Genomic DNA, 18,612 nt, shown 5'->3' on the forward strand with positions numbered 1-18,612 from the left:
CACCCAGACTTCCTTTCCCTATATTTCAGCTTGCCAAATATCAATAGAATGTTTTCAGGGAAGTCATATGGGACGAGACGATTCAGAAATGTGGAGCCAAGCTGTCAATTCTTACAGTTATTCAGTCAGTGCCCTGCTCTGACATTTCCAAGAGGGTAGTCGGAGTAAAGGAAAGACATTTTCTAAGCACAGCCAAGTGCCACCACACCTTTCCCTTTTATCCAAGCAGTGCTCCTGAATATGAACACTTGTGCTCACAAAACATAAGCATTCATAATTTCTTTCAGTGAGTACTCAGTGCTTTAGAGTTTTTGCTAGTGTCATGCAGTCTGCTGTTAAGTTGGTGGGATGTCAGCTTGCAATCACAATGCTCCAGACCGCATGATTCAATACCACTTATGGACTGGATCCTAGGCACTAAACATCAGGCTTTCCAAAATGAAATAGCTTGATGACACCAGTGAAACATTGTTGCTGTTCATTCACATGTGGGACTGAGAAGAACAATGAGAGGCTTGCGTTTGTACAGCTTGTTTCAAGATTCTGGGCATCCAAATAGGCTTATGGCAAATTAATTACTTTTAGTAAAATATTTTCTGTGGTGGTGTGGTAAGCCCTTAGCAGCCAATTTGCAGAAGGCATGATCTTATGGACTGAATATGATGCCAATAATCTGTTTGCATGATATGAGTTGGAGGATAAATATTAGTCATTGTCATGACATCAAGTAGAATACCCAGCTCTTCAAAACAATGCATGACCTATTTTATAACCACCTAAATTTACAAAAGTACAAGTATACATAGGAACGATGAAAAACTCATTTGTGCAACATCACAACAACAAGGCATCATATAAGCAGTGTTCACAGGAAAAACATAAAATAAGCATAAATGGTAGACAATTTTTACAATAAAGAACACAATTATAACAAAAAAGCCCAATGTAGGACAAAGTGGTCATATGTTGATACACTGAGGTAATGACTAGGGTATTGCAAGTTGTTTTAAGAAGCGAATGATTGAAGAGAAACATCTCTCCTTGAGCCTGGTGGTGTGGCACTTCGGAGTTCTGCGCCTCCTCCTGATGGTAGCTTCAAGAAGATGGTGTGGCTCCAATGATGGGAGCCATTGATGATAGTTGTTGCCTTCTTGAGGCAGCATCTCCTCTTGGTCGGAGGGATATGCCCATGACGCATTCGGCTGAGTCTGTTACTCCGCATCTTCTTATGCTTCGGCATATTCAAGTTGTTGTACCAATCTGATGCAACCAGTCAGGATAATTTTTACAGTACATCTGTAGGAGTTTGTCGAAGTGTTTGGTGACATGCTGAGCATCCTGAGAGGGAAATACTGAACTACTCCCATGGGAATCAAAATCCTGTAAGTGATGGTGAATTCACTTGAGGTCTACTTCTATCCAGTTACCAATAGAATTGAATCTGTGTTACAAGTCTCTCACTCTTCTGCATACCGTAAGCCTAAGGAATGGTGTTTTTGATTAAAAATGGCCAGCTGCAATTAAATATCAATTAAGGAAAGTTAAATAGTATTGGACTGTAGAGAGACTTAGGTTGATGTGGCATGAATCAGCATATCAGGAGAAAAACACCATGAAAATACTCAAATGAAGAGTATGTTCTAAGTCATGAGATGTAGAATATAAATGGTAAATCTTTAGCTCTCAGTTGGATTCCATATTATATCATCAAACCTTGGAATTATATAACATTGTTAACATTATGAAATGTTTGAAGTTGTCCCAGTAGAATGTTAGCAGACATCATTTGGTGCCAGGCTGAGTAATAAGGTATCAGACTAGGTATCCAGAAGCCTGGTAGGTGATGGATGCTTTATGGGAAGAAAGAAATAGAGTGAAGTAGAAGTATTTTGAGGAGGGAAACTGAGAACAGCAGGACCAGGCAGCTGAAGGTTTGTCAGTGATTGGTGGAATGGTAAGTAATCACAGACAAAAAGGCAGACTTAGGTTGGGTGGGTGGGTGGGGTGGGGGGGCAGCTCAGAGACGGTGGAAAGAGTGTTACAGAGTTGTGGAGAGACGAGACAATCAGGAACAAAAATCTTTATCAACAGGCAGGATATTGGATGGGTCTGTCTGTAATTAAGTACAGCAAAGGAAAATGGTTGAGGAGAGTAGAGTGGGAACATAATGCTTGGGCAAGATAGAAACATTAGACATTTATTCTTTGCTGTGCCCCGGTCTTCAAATCTACTCCATTGATATTGGCAGCAGGTCATGTGACAACACCTGCTACAATCTATCCAGCTAGTATTGGCAACCCTAATTTCATCTCATGCCAGGATGAATTCTCCATTACATCACACTGAACCTCAAGCAATCGAAAATTCTGATGTAATATCATTTACAGCACATCACGGCCAAATAGCATAAATCACATCCCAGTTCTGTGCTGGATCTCTCCACAAAATTGTACAAGGACCTGGTTTTCTCATTTCTTTTTATTTCCATTAATTTCTTCTCTGAAGCAGTGGGACTTCCCAACAATAATGGATGTTTAAAAAATTGTGTTGTTTTGGCACTGTTGAGGTAGACCAGCCAAAATCTAAAAAAGGGATGGGGCTCTGGAAAGAGAAAAGCATTCTGTTTCTTTCTAGTTTGGAAATAATGCAGATGTTCAGAGAATGTGCCAGATGATCACATGTATTGAATTAACAAATGCCAAGCTAACAAGTCACTATTGTATCTTGAGACAGACTGTTACTCGCTTGGCCAAATTATTAGTGCTTTTAGACAGTGTTCACTGTATGGTATAGCTATCAGGGATGAAAAATTATTGAAATCTGTCAAACAAAATATCTGTCTCATTGGCCAAAATAAGTTACATTTCAGCATTGGCAGCCTGATGCAATATACACCCAGATCATTTTTTTAAAAAATTAATTTTAATTCCAGAAGTTTTCCTTTGTGTTCTGAACATGGAAACTCTATTCAGATTTTCAACCCTATGAAATGATTCTCCTGCTCAGTGCCATTATAATCAATAATTACTCTGATTTCACTGCTTTACCTGATCATTCCCTATGGATCTTGTCCTTTTTGAGTGATAACTGGAACGTTTTGAAAGAGAGACTTCAAGAAACTGGGACATCTCCTTGGGTTCTCTGGGTTGTACAGTAGTTGTGGGATCTCACCAAACTGCAGGTTCATTCAGCAAACCATTTATAAGACTACAAGACATAGGAGTAGAATTAAGCCATTCAGCCCATCGAGTCTGCTTCCCTATTCCAACATGGCTGATTTATTATCCGTCTCAACCTCATTCTCCTGCCTTCTCTCTGTAACATTTGACACCCTTACTAATCATGAACCTATCAACCTCTGCTTTAAATATACTCAATGACTTGGCCTTCACAGCCATCTATGGCAATGGGTTCCTCAGATTTACCACTCTCTGGTTAAAGAAATTCTTCCCTATCTCTGTTCTAAATTGATGTTCCTCTATTCTGAGCATTGTCCCTCTCGTCCTAGACTCACCCACTATAGGAAACATGCTTTCCATGTCATCCTGTCTAGGCCTTTCAATATTGGATAGGTTTCAATGAGACCCGCTCCCCTGGTATTATTCTAAACTCCGGTGAGAACAGGCCCAAAACCATCAGTATGTTAACCCTTTCATTTCCAGAATAATTCTTATGACCCTCGTCCAGACTCTCTCCAATGCCAGTACATGCTTTCTTAGATAGGATAGGATAGGATAGGATAGGATAGGGCTTTATAAAGCTGCAACATAATTTCCCAACTCTTGAACTCTGTGACTCAATTAATAAAGGCAAGTATGCCCCAAGTCTTTTTACCACACTATCAACCTGCGTAGCCATATCCCTGAACTTCATAGTTTAGTATATCCCATAATTGCAACCCTGCCCACTTCCAACCTGGCTATGCAGGTAGGCCCATTGTTTCTGCCTCTTCTGCCCACTGACTTGTATATGCACACCCTGACTCCATTTTGTCCCCCTTGGTTCAGTCCCTTCCTATCTACATCCACGACATATCACAGACTCTCAATCACTTCACTTTGAGTTCCCTGGCCCTGTTCTCCTCATTTCCACTATGGATGTCCAGTCTCTATGCATGCCTACCCCCATCAGGAAGGTCTTAAAACTCTTTCTGGACAACAGACCTAACCAGTTTCCCTCAACTTTCTCCCTCCTCCATCTAGTTCAATTGGTTCTCACCCTCGACAATTTCTCATTCGGTTCCTCCCACTTTCTCCAAACCCGAGATGTAGCCATTGGCATCTGCTTGGGCCTCAGCTATGCCTGCCTTTTAACGGTCAATGTGAAACAGTCCATTATTCCTGCCTTCCTAGCCTTTTCTCCGCTACATTGATGACTGTATTGGTACTGTTTCCTACACCCATGCTGAGCTTGTCAATTTCATCAACTTTGCCCTCAACTTCCACCCAGCCCTCAAATTTACTTGGTCCATTTCTGACACTTCTCTCCCCTTTCTTGATCTCTCTATTTCTATCTCTTGAGACAGACTATCGACATATCTTTTATAAACCTACAGACTTCCGCAGCTATCTTGACCATCCCTTTTCCCCTTTCCTTCATCTCCACAGCATCTGTTCCCAGGACGTGACTTTCCATTCTAATATCTGAGCTGTCCTCCTTCAAAGAATGGGATTTCACTTCCAGCACCAGGAATGCTGATCTCACCTTCATCTCCTCTATTCCCCACACATTCCCTATCCTCCCACCATCATAACTCCAGGGATAGTGTTAACCTTGATCTTACATACTACCCCACCGGTGTCTGTATTCATAGGTTCCACCATCTACTACAGGATCCTGCCACTAAGCACATCTTTTCCCTCCTGCCCTCCACTCTCCACTTTTCACAGGGATCATTCTCTATTTGAGTCTCATGTCCACTCATCCCCCTATCTCCCTCCTGCATTTATCCCAGTAAGCATGACAAGTGCTGCATCTGCCCCTACACCACCTCCCTCACCACCTTTCAGGGCTCCAAGCAATCCTTTCAGGTGAAGTGAAATTTCACCTGTGAGTCTGTTGGACTACAGTATCTGGTGCTCCTGATGTGGCTTCCTCTGTAATGGTGAGACTGGCTGCAGACTGGGAGAACGCTTTGTTGAGCACCTTTGCTCCGTCCGTACAGGAGGCCGGATTTCCCGGTGGCTACCCATTTAACTCCCACCTCCCATTCCCAATCTGACATGTTGGTCCATGGCCTCATCTACTGCCAGGAAGCCACACTCATATTGGAGGAGCATCAATTCATATTCCATCTGGGCAGCCTCCAACCTATTGGCATGAACATTGGTTTCTCTAGCTTCCAGTAATTTCTCCCTCTCCCCCTTCTCTCTTTTCCCATCCCATTCCCCGTTCTAGTTTACACTCTTACCCTTTCTCTTCTCCTCACCTGCCCATCAACTCCCTCTGGTACCCTTCCTCTTATGATCCACTGCCCCCTCTTATCAGATTTCTTCTTCTTCAGCACTTCACCTTTCCCACTTATCACTTCCCAGATTCTCACTTCATACCCCTTCCCCATCACCTGGTCTCACCTATCACCTGCCAGCTTGCACTCCTTCCCCTCCCCCACCTTCTTACTCTGATTTCCTCTCCAGTCTTGATGAAGGTCCTCGGCCTGATATGTCAACTGTTCATTCCTCTCCATTGATGCTGCCTGATCTGTTGAGTTGGGAGGGCTTTGCCTGTGATGTACTGGGCCATATCTATTACGTTTTGTACGATTTTCTGTTCAAAGGCATTGGTGTTTCCATACCAGGCCAAGTAAAGGAGGAAATTAGAGAAAATTCAGCTTTTGGAATTCCTGATGTTCTTCTTGTGCTGCTTTCGATCACCTCCGTTCTGTACTGATCCTGGAACACAGTGAAAGAAAAGAGCTCAAACAATTCCTCAGCCAGTTACCCTCCCAACTGTGTATTTATTTTTCTTAAGAGTGGCATTAATATGTGTCACAGGGTAGAGGCTCCATGTGTGCAGCACTTTATTACATCTTGCTCTGCAGTGCTGTGTACAGCTTAATGCCCCTGGGCTACCAGCTCGGTGGAGTTTTTAAACAAGTTATTTTAATTGCTTATATGAAGTGTCGATCATTCTGCCACTCTTGGCAGCACAGCTCAAGAAAACAAATTCCTTTCCAAGTCAAATCAGACAATCTTTTGATTAAGAACTGAGGCAGCGTTGATGTGTTCAGGATTTATTATTGTGAAATTATAAAAATTGGTTCATGCAGAGGACCATGCAGCTGAGGGCAAAGAGTGAGTTTTAGTTGCTCAATGTGGTAAATAAATGGGCTTCAGTAAATGTTAGAAAGACGTGACTTTGCAAAGTGTTCAATGTCCTTTTCTGAAATGTGTTCACTGCTGTCTTCTCCTGAGCTGGTCCTAATGGACAGAGAGTTCTCTGGGTTCTAAAATGGCTGATGAGGCCCATATTGGACTGCACTACAGGCAGGCAGGGTCAGTTTGTTTGGGAGATTGTGTGTGCCTTCTGCTGTTTGCTCTTCTATGTCAGAGATCTGAGGTGTTCAATATCACCCCACGCTCTCCTCCGTTTGGATCCGGCACTGAGCAGAAAGTGACTTTTATACGAGATGTTGGTGAGGCTGCATCTGGAATATTACGTTCAGCTTTAGTCATCCTGCCATTAGAAAAATGTCACTCAGCTGGAAAGAATGCAGAAGAGAAAATGTTCCGGGACTTGAGGGACTGTGGTATGGAGAGTGGGTTGAGCAGATTGGGATTGTTTACACTGCGGCATAGGAGAATGAGAGGAGCACTTATAGAGGTGTGTAAAATCATGAAGGGCATAGATTCACAGTCTTTTTCCCAGAGCTGGAATCAAGAACTGGAGGTTCCATAGTTTTAACATGAGAGGGAGAAATTTAATAGGAACTTGAGGGGGAACCTTTTCACTCAGAGGGTGGAGTGAGTCACTAGAGAAAGTAGTTGAGGCAGGCAAATTAACATTTAAATAGTAACTCACACAAAATGCTGGAGGAACTCAGCAGACCAGGCAGCATCTATGGAAAAGAGTACAATCGATGTTTCAGGCCGAGACCCTTCATCAGGACTGGAAAAAAGATGAGGAGTCCGAGTAAGACAATGGAGGGAGGGGAGGAGAAAACACAGGGTGATGGGTGAAACTGGGAAGCAGGGAGGGGTGAAGTAAAGAGCTGCAGAGTTTATTGGTGAAAGAGATACAGGGCTGGAGAATGGGGTATCTGATAGGAGAAGACAGAAGCGATGGAAGAAAGATAAGGGGGAGGAGCACCAGAGGGTTGGAGGTGATATTCTGGTAAGGAGATAAGGTGAAAGGGAAGTAGGAATGGGAAATGGTGAATTGCGAGAAAGGCAGGATCTCCCAGTGGCCACCTGTCTTAATTCCACTTCCCATTCCCATTCCGACATGTCAGTCCATGTCCTCCTCTACTGTTCCATCTGGATAACCTCCAACCTGATGGCATGAAAATCAATTTCTCAAAATTCCAATAATGCCCCCCCCCCCTACTGTTTCCCATCTTAACCCTGTATTGAGTTGATCCTAGGGTTATAACCAAGGTTCTTCATATCACTTTGGCTCACTTTGTTACCCAATTTTTTTTTTATTTTACACCAGTTATAGAAAATTAATGAATAGACATTAATACAAATATAAAAACAGTAGCAGTTGGAAATACTTAGTAGGTCAGGCTGCATCAAAGGGAAGTGAACAAAGTGTCACGTTAGAGACGCATATAGAGGGCTTTTACAAGCTGTTAATATTTACAAGTTATCACTGAGCATCTCCTCAGGATTTTAAATTATTGCTGCCGCTAAAGTTTGATTTTTTAAAAATGTGCATGCCCAGGGAAGGGTTAAATAATCTGATCAAAGAGACATTTAGAAAGCTCCCTCAGCTATACAAACAGAGAAAGTCCCAACTCTGGATCTTGACCTGACATGTCGACAATTCCCTCCTCCCCCCACCCCTCACAGATGCTGCTTGACCCACTCAGTTCCTCCGGAGGACTCTTTGTTGCTCCTGTTTCCAGAATTTGCAGTTTTTTGTGTTCCCTTCATGCCTTGACCTGTGTGGTGAAAGGCTAGTGTATGTCCCGCACACTCTCTTCTGTCAAAGCCGATCGGAAGTTAAACCTGAGTCTCTGCACTTGTCAGAGGCCATCAAAATAAAACCTGTGCAAACTTGGTGCTTTGCTTTCTAAGCCATTTTGCAGCCACTCTCACATCTCTCTGCTCTCCCAGCCAACCCCTAAAAGCAACCGTCTTGCTAACTGTTGTCCCTTTGAAACTGTCTTCTCCTGCTCACAGACTCGGCAAGATTAAGGAGAAATCAAAATAAGATTAAAAGGGGCAAGGGCTTCCGATCTTGCTTTTTTCCCTATATTCAACTTGTGTGATTTACATGTCATGAAGACATGTTTATATTCAAATTGCTGTTTCTTTCCTGACATTGAACAGAACGTTAATCATTCTGCTGATTTGAGTAGGTTGCAAGCGTTTACCACTCGTGCATAGAGTATTCTGATAAAGCTTCATACCCAGCGCTGGCGGGTGAAGTGCTGTCACTCAAGAGCTTGCCTGCATGTGCACCGTGTGCTGGATGACTGACAACAATTTGGGATTTTCTTTTGGTGGATGACAAGTTAAGGGTTTTAGTGGTGCAATTATGCACTAAATTCAAGGTGCTCAGATGTAAATGTCGTCTAAGCACTCTGTCATGCCAGGCCTATTACACGCCGTTTCCTTCACTTATAAACCCCCACCTCTCGCCTTTCTGGGAGGGGTTAGAACTCAGGCGCTGACAGTTCATATGATGGAGACTGTCAATTCACTTTATTTTATGAAAAAAATATTTAAAAGAAGTAGCAGTAAGTGATATGTGAATAGTATATAGCATTTAATGTCTGAATTGTAAATTAAGTGGAAGAGACCTGACACTAGTTACTGTACTTTACACATTATCACTCCTGTCTCTTGGAAGCTTTGACACTGAAGTCCACGTCTCTAGCTGTTGGCTCTGTGCTGCCTCTTCATCTGCATGCAACTGGAATTAAGGGGGTATTCTGTTCACACATGATGGTGAAGTGGTTGGATAGGTGGGGGACATTGCAGTTTAGCCTGATCCTATTCTGATGGATGCTAAGAAAATTTGGCATGTCTCCCATGACCCTCACCAATGCACCATAGAAAGCATCCTATCTGGACGCATCACAACTTGATGCAACTGCTCTTCCCAAGACCGCAAGAAATTGAAGAGATGCTGGAAATTGAAGAGATCCTGGAAAACTTGAGCAACACACACAAAATGCTGTAGGAACTCAGCAAACCGGGCAGCACCTATGAAGAGAAATGAACAGTTTCCTCCTTCATCAGGATTGCAAAGGAAGGGAGCCGGCATAAAAAGGTGGGAGGTGGGGGAGGAGCACAAGATAGCAGGTCACAGGTGAGTCCAGGTGAGAGGGGAAGGTAGGTTTGCAGAGAAAGGGGATTGATGTGAGAAGCTGGGAAGTGATAGGTAGGAGAGGTAAAAGACTGAAGAAAATGGATTCTGATAGGAGAAGGCAATGGACCATGGAATAAAGAAAAGTAGGTGAGGAAGCAGAGGGAGGTGATAGGCAGGCCATAAGAACAGGAGAGGCAAAGGGAAGGAGTGAGAGGGCCAGCAGAAAGGGGATTGAGACAAAGAGGAGAGAGGTTACCAGAAGTTAGAGAAATGAATGTCCATGCCATCAGGTTAGAGTCGACCAAAGTGGAATATGAGCTGCTGCTCCTCTAACCTGTGTCTAGCCTCATCACGGCCATGGACTGACATGGCAGTCTGGGATTTCAGAGTACTGTGAACAGAGACTAGTCCATTGTGCAAACCAGCCTCCCTTCCATAGACTCTGTCTGCACTTCCTACTGCATGGATAAACAGCCAAAATAATCAAAGATTACCCCCCTCCCCAAGCACCTTGCTCATTCTCTCTCCTCTTCACCCTCTGCCATCCAGCAGATTATACCAAAGTTTGAGTGCACATACCACTGGGAACATCCTTCCCACCGTTAGACTCCAGAACAGACCCCTTCGAGACTAAGATCTACTTGCTCCACATCACTCCACATATACTGTCATTGATTTGCTTATTTATTTATTTTTTTTCTATGTTATTATGTATTGCATTGAACTGCTGTTGCTAAGTTAACAAATTTTATGACACATGCCGGTGATAATAAATCTGATTCTGATTCTGATCAGCAATATGAAAGAGCTGGTAGTTGACTTATTCGGAGTCCTTATGTGTAATATTCTGTCCTGTACTTTCGATGTTTTAAATTTTAGTTTAGAACTGTGGCTCCTAATTTCAGATCACTCATTTTCTTTAATGGACTAAAACCCTTGCTTTGCTGCTATGTTATTTAGAATACTTCTAAGTAAATAAATAATTCACACTTAAGATGAAATAGAAATGCCTTGCATATTCCGAGGTCAGCTGTGGGATTGAACACACCACCATGTTTGAGAACTTTATTCGGCTCCACATCTAACATAATATCAAGATGGATTATTGCCTTTGGCCAGTTCCAAAGGTCAGTTTTTATGTAAAGCAGTGGAGAATATCTGAAGTTCCCTTTGCAGTTTAATGGGTCCTGCTGAAGGGTCTTGGCCCAAAACGCCAACTGTACTCTTCTCCCTAGATGCTTCCTGGCCTGCTGAGCTCCTCCAGTATTTTGTGTGATGAATTGTGTGGTGTATTTCTGAGCCCACAGCCCATGGAAGTCCCAGGTTCAGTTCAGTTTGCTCTCAGTCAGATGCTAGGAACAATGCTGAATTAGCCTTTAACACCTTGGGTCAGTGAGGCAGAAGCACAGCGGAACACAATCTGTCAACTTCTGTTGTACATGGGTTTGTGTTAGGAGATCAGGTGAGGATCCCTTCATTAAGGGTCTCAGCCTGGGCTAGTCAGCTGACTCACACTGCCTCTATTCACACAGCCTGGGCTGCCAGTCAATAGAGTTGCTAACAGTGCAATTTTTCACCACTTTCAAAGGCATGGTGCAAAAGGAGAAATTTTAAGACTGCAGGAAAGTAAAGTCTTAAATCAATTTCCTGCCATTAATTACCGGGAACTTGTTTTTGTGGTTCCTTTCTACTGACTCAGTCCTTCTCCCAAATTACTGTATAAAGCTGACACAAATTGTGTGTAATCTTGGTGTCATACTTGATCCCAAAGTGAGCTTCTGACCACATATCAAAATGATTGCTGGAAACCACAACACAACGTCACTTGTCTGACTCTGTCTCAGCTCTTCTGCTGCTGGAGGACTCAACAATGCATTTCTCATATCCAGACATGACCATTTTAATGCACTCCGGACCAGCATCCCAATGTCCATTATCCATACATACATGGTTATCTAATTATCCGCTGCCTTAACCTTGACCTGAGGACTCTAACTTCACTGGTTTACACTGACACTTGGTTAAGCAATGACTCTATTTTATCTTTCTGTTTGATTTTTAAATCACTTCATAGCCTCATCTCACCCTAATTCTTCTCCTGCCCTAACAAACATCTATCTTCTCAAAGTGTGGCCTTTTCTCCATCTCCCGTTTCAATTGCTGCAACATTAGCAAATGTGTTTTTAAACTCCTGAAACCCTTGTATCCCGCCTTCATCAGTGATCTGCTTCAATATCTCCATTGCCAAATGTAATGACGTTTTCCTTCAACAAAGTTGCTGTGTTTGTTGTTGTTTATAGACAACAAGATTATAGGAAATCATTTAAGACCTCATTTCCTGCAGTCTTGTAAGTTTTCATTTTGCAATAGCATTTTGAAGGTGATGACTGTTTGTAGATCTTTTAATACTTAACATTGATTGTACTTGGAAGGAATATTATCAAGGATCAGCTGTACTCTCAATTTACATATATTTAGGAATTTGCTGTGGTGTGCTGGTCAGGGGGCGACATGCAATAAGAAACAACAACATTTAACAATTACAGAAAATTGATTGGAGAGTAAAATATGGATAGGGAATAAATTGTGCATAAATACATGAATATTGTCATTTATTTATAATGTAAACAGTATTACAAAAATGGCTTAAAGTTTTTACAGTGTAGTGCATTGACTGAGGTAGTAGATAGAGGGGGTGAGGGCTAACTAGAAGGGTTGATCAGATTAACTGCCTGGGGGAAGAAACTTTTAAGATGGTGTGATAATTTAGTTTTAATAGCCCTATAGTGCTTTTGAGAAGGGAGCTTCTGGAAAAGGTAGTTTACAGGTTTGGTAGTGTTATTGTAAAGACCGTGGAAGAAGTTAATCCATACATATTTTCTATTAAAACATACTTATTTAGTTAATGTAATAACCCCAAATTTACTGTAGAAAGGAATGTATTACAGCATTCCATAGAAACCATAGAAACCATAGAAAAAGTACAGCACAGAAACAGGCCTTTTGGCCCTTCTTGGCTGTGCCGAACCATTTTCTGCCTAGTCCCACTGACCTGCACACGGACCATATCCCTCCATACACTTCCCATCCATGTATCTGTCCAATTTATTCTTAAATGTTAAAAAAGAACCTGCATTTACCACCTTGTCTGGCAGCTCATTCCACACTCCCACCACTCTCTGTGTGAAGAAGCACCCCCCCAGTGTTCCCTTTAAACTTTTCCCCCTTCACCCTTAACCCATGTCCTCTGGTTTTTTTCTCCCCTTGCCTCAGTGGAAAAAGCCTGCTTGCATTCACTCTATCTATACCCATCATAATTTTATGTACCTCTATCAAATCTCCCCTCATTCTTCTACGCTCCAGCGAGTAAAGTCCTATCCTATTCAACCTTTCTCTGTAACTGAGTTTCTCAAGTCCCGGCAACATCCTTGTAAACCTTCTCTGCACTCTTTCAACCTTATTTATATCCTTCCTGTAATTTGGTGACCAAAACTGAACACAATACTCCAGATTCAGCCTCACCAATGCCTTATACAACCTCATCATAACATTCCAGCTCTTATACTCAATACTTTGATTAATAAAGGCCAATGTACCAAAAGCTCTCTTTACGACCCGATCTACCTGTGACGCCACTTTTAGGGAATTTTGTATCTGTATTCCCAGATCCCTCTGTTCCACTGCACTTCTCAGTGCCTTACCATTAACCCTGGTTTGACCTTCCAACGTGCAATGTTCTACCTTGGTTTGACCTTCCAACGTGCAATACCTCACACTTGTCTGTATTAAACTCCTCATCAATATATTGCTGTCCAATGTGTCCATCCATTTCTACCTTTATTTCCTCCTCTCTAACACAACCTCTAGCTAATCATCTCTAACACAACCATTATCCCCATTTTCCCTTTCTGGAGAATGGTTATTGGGTTATTGACCTCCCTCAGACAAAGGCCAAATATATAAGAGTTAAATGGTGAATGAAGTCAATGGGCTACTGGGCCCCAGTTGGAACTCACAGGCACTTAGGCTTGTTACTTATGGGTTACTCTATTATATCCTCAATTGTAGGTCTTACCTCTTGTGTTTTGGTGCTGACCCAGGGATTCCTTCCTCTTATTGATCTGCATTATTCTTCCTTGTTCCAGCACTGAATGAACCCACCATTGACTACGGCTTCCAGCGGTTGCAGAAAGTTATTCCCAGACATCCGGGTGATCCTGAACGATTGCCAAAGGTCAGTACACAACTTTTCCAATTGAGCAACTGTTGCAAAATAATGCCGCAAGGCTGGATTAGCACAAGGTGAACAAGATCTGTTGCAAATTACAAGGAGGAACTTAACTTGTGGGTGACATCTGTTGATGGAGCAACCTCACTGCACCCCATCTTTCTCCATGGTAACAGGGTCCCTTTTTTCCCTGTACAACTGCTGAGTGCAGTGAAAGGGACAGAGAAAAAAAACACTACGGGGTTATTGGTGTATGTTTGAAGAATATCGATGCTATCAATTGGTGAAGTAAAATGCACATCAGTAATCCCTCACTGCCCAGATAATCTTTTGTACTAAATATTGGTTAATTGATAATAGTTAATCTGTGATGGTAGTCTGCTACAGTGATGATACCCACTGGTTACGCTGAGTCACTAGAAACTGGATTGCACATAACAATAGGGAGCACTGGGACTTTGTTTTACCTTCACACCTGGGTGGAGAAGATTGACCACATAGACTGGTAGAATCAAATAGCAAAAACACAGGCCCTTTGGCCCACCAAATCTGCGTAGACTGTAAGCAACCCATTTGTACCAATCCCAGACTAATAGCATTTTACTCTCTCCACATTACCATCAATGCTCTCTAAATCCAAACCGTCTTCTACACATTAGGGGAAACTCATAGTTGACAGTTAGCCTCCAAGCTGTATGTCTTTGGGCTGAGGAAGGAAACTGGAGCACCGGGGGGCATTTCCCCAGATCACAGGGAAAATGTGACCCACACTGAACTCTACCCACTAGAGTCAGGCTCCAATCTGAGGCACTTGAGCAGTGAAGCAGCAGATCTACACTTTCACCCCATTTTTACAGAAGCTGCCACCCTCTGTCCCATTGGGCTGAAAAGTGGGCAGATTTCACTCAGACCACCACCCAGTCGTTGTGACCATTGCCCACTTTACGCCAGATCTCTGCCACCTGGTCACAGGGATGTACTTAATTGTCACTCAACTGCATCCCAACCTGCTGCCTTCAAAACAGTAGGGTGATGAGGCTGATCAGGATGGCTTTGTAGCACAGTGCTTTACAGTACAGGTTCTATTCCCCCCACTGCCGGTAAGGAGTTTGTACATTCTCCCCGTGACCCTGTGGGTTTCCTCCCACAGTCCAAGATGTACCAGTTGGTAGGTTAATTGGTCATTGTAAATTGTCCAGTGATTTGGCTGGGATTATATCAGGGATTACTGGGTGGTGTGGCTTGAAGGGCTGGAAAGACCTGTTCCACATTGTATCTCAACAAAATAAAATGAAAAAAATATGCAGGAACCACCATAGCTCCTCTCAGATTCACTGCTGTGACTGAACTGGGAAGCGGTGTGGCCAGCTGGGCCTCAGGTGGGGGATCCCCATCAGGTCATCTGATAACCGATTCAAGGTCCCTTACTGTAAATCAGAAATATTTAAGGAGACTTGACATAGACTCAAACAAGTAAATAAGAACACATTTCCTTAAGAAATCATATTCTATTTAATTAACGACATTAAGACCAATGAAGATTAAATAAAAAAAATTAACAGCACTTACCTTATTAATGATTACACATGGAGAGGGCTGTGGTATGATGACTCCCCAATGTCAATAATTAAGCACAGTGATTCAAAGTGGGTCCATTTTTTTCAGTTCCCTCAGCTTAGTACATTTGATGACTCATGGAGTGGGAGGTCCACTCCATTCCCTACCCCATGTGACAATCTGAAATGCGCTTACCCCCAGGAGTGAGTAGCTCCCCACAGAAGTGAGGGCCAGCCACCAGCAATGTCACGTCAGTATTCTACATCAGAATCAGAATCAGGTTTAATATCACTGGTGTATGTCTTGAAATTTATTAACTCTATGGCAGCAATACCATGCAATACGAGAGAAAAAGAAAACTGTGAATTACAGTAAATATATGCATATAATAGTTAGATTAATTAAGTAGTGCAAAAAATAGGGAATAAAAAAGTGGTGAGGTAATGTTCATGGGTCCTAGATGCAAGTCAACCTGCATTTATGTGAAGCCTCAAGAGATTATAAAGACCTTCACTGCCGATAATGAATTACTGAGGTGAAGGCAGCTAGATCACAGAGATGCAGGGATAACAACCAAACCGTTTTTTTTTTAGTGAATCTGATGGAGGCATAAATGTTGGTCAGGGTATCCGCCATTCTACAAATAGGGCTGTAGACACTTTGTGGAGCACTCAACAGGACACATGGAAAATGTTTCATTTGAATGGTTGCACTGCATGGAACCATTGTCCCTCTGCATGGAACCCCCCCCCCCCCCCCGAAGGACAGAGTGTAATTAGACGTACATGGGCCAGAGGAGAAAGTTGGTAGAATATACACATACGTTTTAAATGGATTAATATGTTTGCCTTCAAAACCTTGCCTGGCTGTGTGCAGAGTGCCATGGGGAAATAAATATTTAAATGTTTTAATTTAAAAACAAACTGACCCAATTGCCAGCAATGAACTGGAAGGCCTCTGATTATGTGCGCCTAAACACATCAGGATCTGTTGTAAGGTTGAGCTGAACCTCTGTCCAAAGTTCTACTCCCTGGTGTGCCCATGATGAATTACGAGTGAATTATCGCCTAAGCTGAAGTTGGCAGGATTCGTTTGACAGGAAGCAAACACGATGAATAGATAGAGAAAAAAAGAGGTCAGTTCATATCAAGCTGACAAACATATTCTACTTGTCAAGGCAGTTCATGCAATGACTTTACGGGGGCAGGGCTGGAGAGATTTCCTTCACATCCCTTCGACAGATTTGCATTGCGCTTCCCTTCTTTAAAAATCAGTTGGCAGTCAAAGCCTTGATCCCAGCATGTCCCTGGGCTTTATCAAGAAGATACAGGGGCTGTTGTACATTATGCCAGAAGACACGGATTTGATCTTTACATGACAGGGGTATCACAGAGAGATTCTGTTCAGAGTGGTTAGATTGCACCCAGTGTCATGGCTGCCTTCAGAGCAGAGTTTGATAAAAGACAAAATTCAGTGGAGAAAAAGGAGAACGGCATTTGTGTTTTGCTTCTTCGATCTGTAAAATACCAGCCAAATTGATCCTTTGGGAGTAGTAAATACACATTACTTTATCTTGTACTTCATGTCCATGGCTTTCATATACCCCTGAGCCCTGATAGAACAACAATAGTTAATAGACTAAAAAGAGTAATTACAAGCATCTTTTCAGCACTATCAGCTTGACTGACTTTGTCTGACCTTATAATTTTTACCTCAGCTAATCTGGCTGCTATGTTTTTGATTCAATTTGCATAGCCTATGTAGTGTATAGTAATACATGACCTTTAGTTAATGTCACCTGTCAAAGAATTTTACACCAGTGTCGTTAAAAAAAAATCCCATTAAAGAATCAAAACCAGATAAACAGGAGCCGTAGGCTAATGCCAGCTTACAAAGTGAATCAACATTGCAGAGGGATAATGACAAGGAACAGAAGATTCTAGGATGGGATAGTAATGGAAACATGATAAGACAATGACGGAAAACTAAGGGTCCAGGAATGGGATAGTGATGGGAAACAAGGGAGAGCCACAAAGATGGAAAACAGGGAGAAAGCTGAAGAGTTTGTTCTGGGACAATTTTTAAGTGCCAACCCAGCATAGAAGGGTTTTCTGAGTATAGGTGCAGCATATTGAGACCAAAGTCCAGGTAAAGGCTTGAATGAGGTGTTGGGGACTGTTGAAGTGTGTACAGTTTTGTTGGAGTTTGACCAGCTAAACACAAAGAATAACCCAGCACAGAGGACTAAGTGGTTTCTATAACTTCACCACCTGGAACCACTTTAACCACTTGGCTTGCAAGCTAGTCTGTAGTTGATTTGGAACAGGAGGGAGCTATTCAATCTCTTACCATATTTCGTCCTTTATCTAGAGCAAGGCTGCCTGCCCCTAACTTGGTCTTTGCTCTATATCCCTTTATCTCTGACTTTTAACTTCCTTTATGTATATCTTAATTTTCCTTAAATGCATCTGTGCATTTCAACACAGTTCTCTTATGGTATCAAATTCCACATTCTTGATGTTCTCTGGGCAATGATCTTTTCTGAATTCCTTGCTGTGTGTATTTGAAATTAATTTAGATTTACTTCCAAGTTTTTGGAATTTTCATTTGGCCCCAACAGCTTACTGAGAAAGCAAGTTTCAGATTTCTCCCACCCTGAATATGAAGAAACATTTCCTGATATCATTCTTGAAAAGCTCAGCTATAATTTCAGCCCCCGACACTAACCCCTGCATCCCAGAGTTTTTTTAGTAACTGGTTTACATTTTTCCACAGTTCCTTGGAGAATTGCGCAGTCACTTGGCTCTGATAGAGGTTTTCAAGTCTGCCAGAGTGGGTTAACTTTATTCCAGGTTTTCACACCAGGCTTGTTACCTCAGGGCCAAGTCCATCCCATGGCATTGGGCCTTAGCTTTCCATTCAGGAAGATGGATCTTTCAGGTGAAGAGGTTTATAAGTTATTCTGACATGGAGCTGCCACTTTCCATTTCCTCCAGTCTTGTTAAATCCAATTAACTTCATTTTAAATAAATGAATAATTAGCTAAAAATGCCTGACCCTTCAAGAGTAGGCTATATCCAATGCTTGTAAATTTAGAGGTATGTGTGGATGAAAGTATTATTTAAACATTGTCTTATTCTTGAATGGAAAATTAGATAAAAATTGAGGAGCATGATTTATAGAACTGCTCGTCCAATATGTGATAGGACACTGCTTGAACATAGAATATAGAACATAGAACATAGAATAGTACAGCACAGTACAGGCTCTTCGGCCCACAATGTTATGCCGATCCTTAAACCCTCCCTCCTTAATAACCCCCCACCTTAAAATCCTCCATATACCTG

The 18,612-nt window shown here is 42.2% G+C and overlaps 1 protein-coding gene and 1 long non-coding RNA gene across 5 annotated transcripts in view; one reads left to right on the forward strand and one right to left on the reverse strand.

The window, feature by feature from the left end:
• ebf1a (EBF transcription factor 1a) overlaps positions 1-18,612 on the forward strand; it is a 476,793-nt gene that overhangs the window by 369,677 nt on the left and 88,504 nt on the right. For all 4 annotated transcript variants that reach the window (XM_072263544.1, XM_072263543.1, XM_072263545.1 and 1 more), the window contains one exon: positions 13,626-13,714. In XM_072263544.1, coding sequence (XP_072119645.1) covers positions 13,626-13,714 — 89 coding nt within the window. The remainder of the gene's footprint in view (positions 1-13,625; positions 13,715-18,612) is intronic.
• LOC140200346 (uncharacterized) lies at positions 3,122-15,351 on the reverse strand. The gene is made up of 4 exons (XR_011886602.1): positions 15,278-15,351; positions 13,556-13,743; positions 5,795-5,891; positions 3,122-3,207 (listed from the first exon to the last, which is right to left on the reverse strand). It is a non-coding gene; the product is annotated as an uncharacterized lncRNA (long non-coding RNA).

This window comes from Mobula birostris, chromosome 7 (genome assembly GCF_030028105.1).
Source record: "Mobula birostris isolate sMobBir1 chromosome 7, sMobBir1.hap1, whole genome shotgun sequence".
In the NCBI taxonomy this organism is placed as follows: Eukaryota; Metazoa; Chordata; class Chondrichthyes; order Myliobatiformes; family Myliobatidae; genus Mobula; species Mobula birostris.